General features: G+C 36.2%; 2 protein-coding genes across 3 annotated transcripts; both read left to right on the top strand.

Moving 5' to 3' along the window:
* The first annotated feature begins 2,741 nt into the window (after positions 1 to 2,741).
* LOC110933403 lies at positions 2,742 to 3,458 on the top strand. The gene has a single exon (XM_022176628.1). It carries the CDS (start codon positions 2,742 to 2,744, stop codon positions 3,456 to 3,458), a length of 717 nt encoding a protein of 238 aa, XP_022032320.1.
* Positions 3,459 to 4,619: 1,161 nt separating this feature from the next.
* LOC110936420 (protein DOG1-like 1) lies at positions 4,620 to 6,398 on the top strand. 2 transcript variants are annotated; one of them, XM_022178803.2, is made up of 2 exons: positions 4,620 to 5,112; positions 5,868 to 6,398. In XM_022178803.2, exons 1-2 carry the CDS (start codon positions 4,654 to 4,656, stop codon positions 6,207 to 6,209), a joined length of 801 nt encoding a protein of 266 aa, XP_022034495.1. In that variant the 5' UTR covers positions 4,620 to 4,653; the 3' UTR covers positions 6,210 to 6,398. The 2 variants fall into 2 exon arrangements, 1 of the variants encoding a protein (XP_022034495.1); XR_004889820.1 differs by lacking the exon at positions 4,620 to 5,112 and adding an exon at positions 5,537 to 5,637.
* The last annotated feature ends 5,602 nt before the right edge of the window (positions 6,399 to 12,000 follow it).

Genomic DNA, 12,000 nt, shown 5'->3' on the forward strand with positions numbered 1-12,000 from the left:
GCATTCATTTAGTCACGTAATACATGCGTAACGGTTAGCGTTTAAAGTAATTGAGTAGTGTGTTCGATTGTGATTTAGAATAAGTAACGTATGTAACACCCAGAAGTGCTAAAGCAAAAAGGGTTCGAGTATACTCACAGCGATTGATGGATTGAAGGGAGCGCTTGAGAATAGGGTTAGCCTGAATAGTTTGATAGCATAACGATAAGTAACGCGTAAAACGGAAAATAAGTGTTGGAGGGTCGGACAGCTGGTCGATCGAATGGTAGTCCGATCGGACGGCTGACCGTTTGGTTGACAGTCCGTTCGGACAACTGTCCGGTCGGTCGGTCGGTAGGCCGATCGGATGGCTGTTCGAGTGGATTGTTTCTTCCTTTGAGAAGGATGTGTTTGTGTATGATGGTTTGACTTTCGAACTTTTCGTTGTAGCATTTGAAAACATTGAAGTATCTTTACCTTTCAGGTCGGTCGATTGGACAGTTGTTCGATCGGCTGGCAGCCCGATCGGGTAGGTACTTTTAACAAGACAAGTTCTCAGCAGGGTGTCATCTGATCGGACAGCTGTTCGATCGGGTGGCACTCCTAGTGCATTGAACATGTTGAAAATCGACTAAGGGTTGAAGTATAGTATCTCATGATCCGAAGAGTAATCCGATCGGACAGTAGTCCGATCGAACAGCTGTTCGTTCAATACTAGTTCTTCAAAAATTGATTAAGTGTAGGGCCATGTGTTAGCCGATCGGCTGGCTAGTCGATCGGCTGATGGTCCGATCGGCTGGCTGTCCGATCGGACAGCAATCCGATCGGTCAGCATCCTGACTTGATCAGCCTGTTCGTCTAACACTTGGCTGTTCTGATTGTTTGTCGTTATATCGAGGTGTTTTGACAACAAGTTGAACCATAGAACCCTCGTTCTTACTTGTTCCTCCTGATCGGACAGGAATCACCCAAATCCGGCCGGTGAACTGTTCGGAACAGAGTTTAACGTTTAACCCGAAATCGGTGAACCTCGTGGATAAAATCCGGATCTTGAGTCATGCAACCACCAGAATGATTTACAAGTCGGCACAAGCTCCGTTTCTATCGGTTTTGAAGGCATTGAGTGTAAAAGAGTTGAAAGAAAGTTGGAAAACCATCTTTCAATCCTTTTCGCCGTGTAAAAGTTTAGATCTATAACAGATCTTTGTTTGTTTCTGTGGAAATCGGCTAGATCCAAGTTATTCTTGGTGGATTGAGGCCAAAACATGAAGTTCTTCAAGAACACCATGATGTCATCATCCTAGAACACTTGAATCTTGATGATTTCACGGTTAGAAATCAAGATTTGAAAGATAGAAAGGTGTAGGAGTGCGTGTAGATCAAGAAACTACAAGATTTAGGATGAAATCTTACCGGAATCGAGAGGAATCTGAGAAAAGAGGGGAGCACGAGCTGGTCGGTCAGAGGTTTCCAAAAGTAGAAAGGATGACAATGAAAGGGGTATTTATAGGATGCCATAAGAGGAAAGTGCTGGCCGATCGGTCAGGCAGCTCGATCGGACAGCCTGTCCGATCGGACAGCAGTCCGATCGGCTGGCTGTTCGATCGGCTGGTAGCCTGATCGTTCAGCTGCACGATTCGAGTGTTCGGTGCGACGATTTTTGATATTTCGATCTCGATTGCGATTGATGAGAATACAATAGAGTTTTCCATTTAAATTACTTTTAATCCCAACCACTATATCTGACATACAATCATCTATATCTTGCACTGTCTCTTCTCCACCAATTATCATAGTTCGATTTCGATTAAGTTTGATTGAGTTTCGAGTTTCGATTCGATTGATCACCACACATAACATAAAGTAACACACATAAGTAACACATAAGGCACACACACGTATAATAACAACCAAAATTCACGTAATTCGAGTCTCGAGTTCGATGATGATTAGATTAGCTCGATTATTGATTAATTGACTTTATCGCATTGTTACTTCCTATTATTCACAGTCCTAAAGCGGTTCGCATCGATAAATAAACTTCGATTAATTCGATTGTAATTAATTACCCCACATAATACAACTAACGTAAACATAAAATAGACTAACTACCGTCAAAGAAGTCAATCAGGGATTGAGCAAGGAGAGACAGATCGCGATTAGCGATCTTTTCTTCCTTTGACTTCAATCTTGACTCTGACTTTGACTTCTGAAAACACGGGGTGTTACAAATGGCTCGTTTGAAAACGTTATTACCAGACGAATACGGATTAACAGAGACAGGAGTGCACGAGAAATTGTCATTAATAAATTTTATATATTTATATATTTCCTCGTATTTATATATTTTTTACGACAGGAGCGCACGAGAAATTGGTGAACGATTATTTTTCGGATGCACCCCTTTACAACGCCGACATTTTCAAACGAAGGTTCCGAATGAGTCGCCGGTTATTCACATGGATTGCTGATGATTTGGCGGGGCTAGACCCGTTTTTCACGCAACGACCCGATGCTCGGAATTATGAAGGGTTCACCACGTTACAAAAATGTACTGCGGCCATTTGCCAACTGGCGTACGGGACAGTGGCCGACGCTTTGGACGAGTACTTACAGATGTCGGCAAGAACTGCGCGGGAATGTTTGTTTCGGTTTTGCCATAATGTGGTGAAACTGTATAGTAAACAATATTTGCGGAAACCAAACGCGTATGATATTCAACAGTTGTACCAAGCTCATGAGCAAGGCACGGGTTTCCGGGAATGCTTGGTAGCATTGATTGTATGCATTGGGAGTGGCATAACTGCCCGACTGCGTGGCGAGGCCAATACACGCGAGGTGATCACGACCATCCAACCTTAATACTTGAGGCCGTGGCGTCACAAGATTTGTGGATCTGGCATTCTTTCTTTAGGCTCCCTGGTTCACTCAACGACCTCAACGTGCTATACCAATCGGCGATCTTTAGTGATGTCGTTAATGGAACCGGTCCGGACACCCGTTTTACAGTTTCAGGGGTTGAGTATAGACGCGGGTATTATCTTGCTGACGGAATATATCCGTCTTGGTCTACAACTGTCAAGACTATTTCATTTCCCGATGACGAAAAAAGGAAAAAATTCGCCAATCGTCAAGAAGCTGCAAGAAAAGACATCGAACGTTGTTTTGGTGTTTTACAAAAAAAATGGGCCATCATTCAACAACCGGCACGTGCTTTCACACCGAAGAGGTTGCGCCTTTGTATGTACGTTTGCCTTTTGCTCCATAACATGATTATTGAAGACGAATGTCGGGCGATTTGTGAGTATGATGAGAATGCATCTTACAGGAATACTGTCCCGGTAGATCCGACGCAACAGGATTTAAACTCGTTCGCGCTAACCAACGACTACACGCATGCAAACCTTAAACACGATTTGGTAGAACATATATGGAACAACGTAAACGTCGGGGACGGTGACAGAGACGAAGACGAATAGTTTAATTTTTTTTTAAATTTTTAAATGTTGTCTTTTTTTTTTATAAATTTTAGGTAATGTATTTTTTTAGGTTATGTAGTTTTTATTTATGTTATGTAATGGATTTTATTATCTTCTTTTATGTGTTATTTACATTTAAATTTTGAATTGTTTTTATAAAGTTAAACAAATAAAAAAGTTAAATAATAAAAATTAAACATTAAACAATAAAATTTAAACAAATAAATAAATTAAACAATAAAAAAATATGCGGGGTAGCTCCATTCTCCACATCCTCAAAAGTGAAGGAGGCCCATCCTCCATGGGATGGTGATGTGGCGCCTATGTGGCGGCCCATTCTCATGGGGATGGAGCTCTCCATACCCTTTATTCTAATACACTTGCAACATAAACATGATTAAATTAGAGTTAATATCCAAAATGGTCCCTGAGGTTTGCTCACTTTTGTCACTTTAATCCAAAATCCAAAATTTTTAAATCTGGGTCCCTGAGGTTTGCATTCTGTTGCCATTTTAGTCCAAATTTTAAAAACCTCATTTTTTGACTGTTGCAACCTGCCTATTTTGTCTTTTTGCACAGGGGTATTCCGGGTTATTGATCTGAGTTTGTTATAATAACTCATAAAAATGACCAAATATCCCTGCACAAAAGGACAAAATAGGCTGGTTGCAACAGTCAAAAAAGAGAGTTTTTGAAATTTGGACTAAAATGACAACAAAATGCAAACCTTGAGGACCTAGATTTAAAAATTTTGGATTTTGGACTAAAGTGGCAAAAGTGAGCAAACATCAGAGACCATTTTGGCTATTAACTCATTAAATTATGATAGGTAAACATAAGTAGACATCTGACAAGGTTCTCCTATCACATGATTATGTGTTATTCTTCTTCTATCACATGACTAGAAACATATAACTTCCTGATATGTTTCGTGATTTACACAACGTATTTCAATATCATAGGAATGCATATCCCATTTTCCACATCTTTCCAAAAAAAGAGAGAGTTACAATGTCTGCTGGATAGTTGTTATTTGTATTCTCATTTGAATTTGAATATTCGCTCATCTTTGTCTTCTCTCCCCACTTGTGCAACCCTTTTACTCTCTCTCTCTATATCTGTCTACTTCTATATATCATTAGGTAGCCAAGTGGGTGGGGAGTCAAGTTAGGGTCTTCCTAAACGCCCATGTGTCATGGCCACTCATCAACAATTTCAGTTATGCCATCAGAACTGGATGGCTCAACAGAAGGTCGACCTCGATGAACTACTCCAAGGGCTAACCAACTTCCCTACCGATCTCGACTACCTCCAACTCATAACTAGAAAAGCCATCAATCACTTTGAAAACTACCACACCGTTCGAGCCCAACTGGCCAAACACGATGGGCTTTCCTTCTTGGCTCCAACTTGGAGGACCACCTTTGAGAACTCGTCTCTTTGGATCGGTGGTTGCAGGCCTTCCTTAATCATCCGACTTGTTTATGTCTTATGCGGGTCCCAAATAAACGCACACTTGGTTGAGTTTCTTGATGGTGTCACACGAGGAAACCTAGGAGATTTATCAAACTCTCAGCTCAAAAGCGTAGATGCTCTCCATATTAAAACTATTAAAGAGGAAGATAAGCTCACTTCGGTTTTGGCAAGCGTACAGGCATATAATACATCTTTTAGTTTTGCATCTTATGTTGGGAAAAATGTATTATATATTAGAATTAGCTATATTATATTAGAGAGGACATATTAAAGTTACGTTCTATTGTCATATCATTTTGATAGTAGAAAAATGAATTTTTTGATTAAGTTTCCTTTCTAATTACGTTCATTGTAATTGATCAATAATACATAACACGTAATAGGGGTTATCATTGTTCTATATGCATGTATTATTAATCATCTATTTATACGAGTACAATGATTAGGTTAGGCTAAATTTAGTGCACGGTTTAGACGTTTACTATATTTTTGGTTTTTTGGTGGACCTAATAGTACTTTTCAAGGTTTTTCGGTTTTTCTCAACAACATTTCCTAAATTTTCTAGGATAAATATTGCACTCTCTAGGATTTATTAGGTTGTGGACTACACCACTTACCACCAAGATGTCCTATTGGGGAATTTCACGGTTTATTTGTGCTGGTTAGAATTTAGATCACGATTTACCTTCTTAGCGCGCTAGCGGTGCGTATTAGTCTTCTCCTTAATTATGCTTATTTTTGCAAAGGCCAAAAGTTAATGTTTATTTTGTAATTTTCTTTTTTCAGCTTCTTCATATAAATCGATGATTTTCCTAACGATAAACCCTAACTAATACATTTTCCATTATATAACAATAAGCCATAGCTAATATATTCTTTCTTACATTATAGATTACAGATGATGAAGTTTGATGTGTGTGCATGTATACTCAGGAGAAGGTAGCAGATGAGCCACTAGCGTTGCTAGCATACAACTGTAAAAAAGTAGGGGAGTCAAGCCAGGGAGAGGCTGTGGATAAAGCAATGGACACTCATGCCTTTGATGTGTACAAGATCATAATGGAAGCAGACAAGCTGAGGTTGGATACCCTTAAGTGTATGATAGACATTTTGACACCATTGCAGGCAGTGGAGCTTCTAGTGGTGTCAAAAAAACTAAACCTGTGTTTACACGAGTGGGGCAAAAGACGGGACATCCAAATGGGGATTACACAACTTCTAAATACACAAATTCCTTCAACCTCTCGTGACCCGCCATCGGAGTCAAAGCCATGAACCCGAGAGTATCGGTGACTTGGTGATGGTAGTTTAAATAAGTGTGGTGCATGTCGGCATATGTAAAAATGTTTGTTTTTGTTTTTGCGACGTTGAAGGTAGCTAGCTAAAAGACCAGTTTATAAAGTAGGTTTGTAATAAGTAAAGCAATCTACGGTTTAATCAGAAACATATTTCAGGGAAAGAAAGAAAAAAGGGTTTGATCAGAAACACAATTTTCCCTTGACCCTTAATTTTACAAAATCAGATGATGCAATCTTTAGGCTATCTTCAAGGGCAGGCGTCCACCATCTCTCCTCTTCACCTAGATGACATTTATGTTCATTTTGGTAATTTTCTCAAAGCCAAAATCAAATCACTTAGTTTCGATGATTTTCAAACGCTTTTAACTCAAAAGAAATATAAATTAAAACCTAAATACAAAAAAAATTAGCGTTTATTTGAAAATTTTGAACCTTTTAGGTTTTAGTTTTGAGCAAACATAAACAAATAATTATAAACAAATAATATATATAGGCTAAAGCTAGGTAGGAAACCCTCCATTTTGAGAAAACCCGGGAAACTCAAAGCTCCCGACATTTTTTTTGAAAAAAATAACACATGTAATATACATGTTTTTAAGAGTTTTGGGCCAAAAAAAAACAAAAAAAGCACCGAAGGAATGTTTTAAAAAAAAAAAAAATCAGCAAGTTTCAGCCTTTTTTGCCTAACACATGTTAGTCACCCGGACATTGCTGAAATTTGTTTATGTTTTTTTAAAAACATTCCTTCGGCGCTTTTTTGTTTTTGTTTTTGTTTTTTTTTTTTTTTGCCCAAAACTCTTAAAAACATGTATATTACATGTTTTTAAGAGTTTTGGGCAAAAAAAAAAAAAAAGCGCCGAAGGGATATTTTAAAAAAAATAAACAAATTTCAGCAAGTTTCAGCCTTTTTTGCCTAACACATGTTAGTCACCCGGACATTGCTGAAATTTGTTTATTTTTTTTTAAATATCCCTTCGGCGCTTTTTTGTTTTTTTTTTTTTTTTTTTTGCCCAAAACTCTTAAAAACATATATATTACATGTGTTATTTTTTTCAAAAAGAAAATGTCGGGAGGTTGGGTGAAAATGAGAGTTTTCAGAGTTTTCTTAAATTTTTAGGGTTTTCTATATAGCCCAACCCTATATATATATATATATATATATATATATATATATATATATATATATATATATATATATATATATATATAGGATGGTTCAAATGAAAACCACTTTTATTGTGAAAACTCGAAAACTAACTAAAAAAAACCTAAAAAACACACAATTTTTTTTTTCAATTTTTTTTTTATAAAAATTGCTGGTTTTTATATATGAAAAAAAAAACTTTTTTTCAAAAAAAAAAAATGTGTAGTGCACATGTGTAATAATACACATGTGTAGTATATAAAAATCTGCGAAAATTATTATGCAAAAAAAAAAATTGGTATGTTTTTTTGGCTTTTTTTAATTAGTTTTCGAGTTTTCACAATAACTAGTGGTTTTCATTTGAACCTTCCCATATATATATATATATATATGGGAAGGTTCAAATGAAAACCACTAGTTATTGTTAAAACTCGAAAACTAACTAAAAAAGCCAAAAACACATACATTTTTTTTTTTGCAAACCAAATTTCGCTGGTTTTTTTATACTACACATACACATGTGTAGTATTACACATGTGCACTACACAATTTTTTTTTTGTTGAAATTTTTTTTATATATAAAAACCAGCGATTTTTATAAAAAAAAATTGATTTTTTTTTTATGTTTTTAGGCTTTTTTTAGTTAGTTTTCACAATAAAAGTGGTTTTCATTTGAAACATCCCCTATATATATATATATATTGTTCCGGTGTTCCCATTAAGTCTAACCAACTCCAAGTGAATCTCCACCATTAGATTTGGCTGACTTAAACTCATAAAAATAACTGCTATTGTAGCAGTTTAGGGTGGTTCTTTACGGTTTCCTTCGGTGGTGGTTACCTCCCCCCATTATCTCCACAATTCCCCAGTTCGGGGCAGTTTCTCAGCCGGTGTTTTCCCACATTATTCTGGATTCACGCGTAACTTCGCCCCACTTCCCCTATTTACTCGGCTCCTCTTCTCTCCCCCGGTTCTTCAAGTATTATCAATGGTGCAATTCTAAGTTCAGTTCAGGGTTCAACTCTCTCATCTTCCCTACTACAAAAAACCCTCGGTCCATATTTGAATAGACATTTCTCCCTCTGCATTCCAGGTATCAGTTTTATCCCACATCAATTTGTGACATCGCCCCTTCATCATCTTATTCGACATCGTTTATTCATCATCATCTTCACTGTTTCATCAAGACCATTTCTTGAACTCGGAACATCCGTAAGGTATAATTTCATCACATTTAATTAAATTCTGAATTTGATTATAATCGTTTGTATCTTAGTGGTTTATACTGTTAAATTATTGGTTCCATTTAAGGTTATTTCTACTTGCTTATGGGGGACATTCAACCAATTCAAGGTATGTAGGTTCATTATTTATATTTTTTTTTTCAAAATTCAATATTTTTTCATGTAACCCAGTGAAATCAAAAGGAAAAATGAAGATAGAACTTCACTAAAACTGTTAAGTGAAGATCGCGATTCAAAAAAGAAAGCTAAATCTTACACAAATGAGAAAAAGGTACCGTTTAAAGCTAAAATCTTGCACAAAATCAATAGTGAAGAAAGGGACATCCAAGTGCAAGCAACCAGAGATAGATAGCAAGCAAGTGCCTTAAAAACCCAAAAAATACTAATTATTGATTACATAAATGGTTGATTCAAAGCATGTAACTAAACTTTCATTACTTATTAATCCTTATTTTTTTTCTAAATTTCTTATCTTTTAGTAAAATGACATGATTAAACGTTAACCATTTTCGTGTGTCTGGTATCTTGCAGTTTAAGTGGCACTTAATACTCTTTTAACAAAAAGGGGATAAGTAAACGAGAGTAAGTAGCATATCATGTGTTAGCTTACTTTTATTGAGGTGCAATCTTACAACATGATCAAGCATATTGTAAAGTATATATCCAGATATTTGGAAATCTAAACCTGATTTGACTTTTCATGCCACAACACGCAAACGCAATAAGCAATACTGAAGTTCCAAGGGACGATTCAAAATGAGTTAATGCAGCCCCATTTTCACATTAACGGGTTGGTATCGCCCTGTTATAAGCACCATTAAAGTTAATTTTTGGATTAAAACCGGTTGAATGTTATAATGAAATTGCCCTATATTTATATCAATGGGTTGAAATTGCCCCTTTGGTGTTCTTGCATCACTTACGTTGCTTCATTCTTTGACTTTAAAGTTAATTACTCTTTCATGTTCTTGTATGTATGCTATTGAATCTTATCATCATTTTATTATAATGTTTTATGTTTGTCAGGAAGGATGCTTAGAAGGGTTATGTGACACTTTTATGTCTAGCTGCTAATGGTGGGAATGGCGAAGGAATTCAAAGGTTACTTTGATATTTTTATATTACTGAATTGATATATATGAAGAAAAGTAATACTGAAGCTATGAATAATGATTATGGATACACTCCTGAAAACAAAATCTCAAACATTTTTGCTCGACATAACTTACAAGAATGGTATAGTTGGGATATTCCCTGTGATGAAAATTCCTCTATTCTCTTACTCTTCTTATTATTTTTTTTTCTTTTTTTAACACTTTACAGGTTTGCAGACGTTATACATCTTATTTATTAGACTTATGATAAACATAATTCTTATATGAGTTAATTACAAAAATCGTCGTTTATGTTAACACTACATTGCAAAATGTGTCCTTTATCTTTAAAAAGTACAAAACACATACTCGATGTTTGCAAACCCTTGCAAGTTATGTCATTTAGCCTTAACTCACTTATTTTTTATGGTTAAATCTGACCTAGTGGATCCCACATCAAGGTATTTTGGTCATTTTACTCTTTTTTCTACTAAAATAAACAATTATAAAAATAATAAATAAAAGAATATTGTTTATATAAAGTTATATATATATATATATATATATATATACACACACACAGCAGCATCTATGATGTCGATCTCTGTATCTTTGACATAATTGGTTGATGCAAATGAACCATAAATTGTTGTTAAACTATTAATTTGTATTCTATTACACGAATGAACACTCAAAATAACAAGCAAACCTAAATCAAAAAACCCATACATTCACCTATGATGCAGGTTTGAACTGCTCTGCCTGAAGCTTTTTCACTTCTAAAGCAAATACACACTCGCCAACACCTCCCATAGCAATGGACTGGATTATACAGTAAAATTCATACAAATTCTGCATCAACAATCATAAAACCTACCTGACCGCCATGAGGAGAGGTTTTAAGACGAGCAGTGAAAATGCCGGCAATGGAGAACTTGGAGCGTGTTCGAGTGCGAATTCAAGTCTGGAGTCAGATTCATAATCTGTTGACCTCTTTCTGGTAGAACGAGATGGGATCTGAGGTGATGGTGATGATGGATGGCCTAGTGTTTTCTCACTCTGTTCCTCTTAATTGGGTTACGATGTACAATTCTGTTTGCGGCCACTATCAATATCCCAACCTCCGACCAAGATCTAGCTGCAATTTTACAGATCTGATCCGTCCTTATCAACCTCAACTCTCATCCACCGCCTCAATCGAACAAGAAAAGGAAAAGGGCGAAAGAGAGATGTTAAGGCAGTGGTGGTGCTTACAGCGGTGGTCGGCCGGTGGTGCTCGGCTGGCGGTTGGTGGTGACGATGGATAGTAGGGGGAAAAGAGAAGTATTCAGAGAGATCAGATCTGAATGTTTTTGCAAGAAAGGGTATAAACTTTATATGTTTTTATAAAATTGTTTTATATAAATAAATGGTAAAGAGTCTAATTTACCCTCAAATGAGGTCCATTTAGCCAGATTTAACCATGAAAATTAACTGGGTTAGGGCTAAAGTACGTGACCTGCAATGGTTTGTAAACATCAAGTACGTTTTTTGTACTTTTTGATGATAAAGGATATAGTTTGCAATCTAGTGTCAACATAAAGGACGATTTTTGTAATTTACTCTTCTTATATTTAATTAGGAGACGTGTATTATTTATGTGACGTTTTATATGTGCATGTAACAATATAACTCGAGTAAGGATCGGTCATGACGGTTGGTTTGAATTAGTTTCGAATGGCGGTTATTCCCGCCAAATTCAACCAACATCATAACTATTCTTCTTCCTCATGTATATATATTCGGTTGCCGACAACTTTATCGGTAACAAGACAATTAACTACTCAATTGTCCATTCATATCCATCACACACACCACTACCAATTCATCATCGATTTACTGTTAATATGGAACCAAGTTATGGTGATGTTGCCGCTGCAAATCCTTTCAAAGTTCAACATTATTATAGCGTTACAGAATAATGTTTAACAAGACTCCAATATTGCGAAAGCTTCTCAAGGTAAGCAAATTGAAGGGGTTCCCTACGTTTTTAGTATGCAAAGACAGATATAATACCTGAGACTTAGGTTTGGGAGACTTGGGTTGCTGATATGCTCTCATTTATATGCATGTGTAGGTACATGAAAGTGACTGACCATCATACCTCTTCATACAACGGTCCAGCTTCACATAACATAAGACATCTTGGAACCAACTTCAGGTAGTTTTCACATCTCTTTTCAATTTTTTATTTTTCTGTACATATCATATATTTGAAAAGGATCTTGCATGATGTTTAGATGAAAT

The sequence above is a fragment of the Helianthus annuus genome, chromosome 3 (assembly GCF_002127325.2).
Source record: "Helianthus annuus cultivar XRQ/B chromosome 3, HanXRQr2.0-SUNRISE, whole genome shotgun sequence".
NCBI lineage: Eukaryota > Viridiplantae > Streptophyta > Magnoliopsida > Asterales > Asteraceae > Helianthus > Helianthus annuus.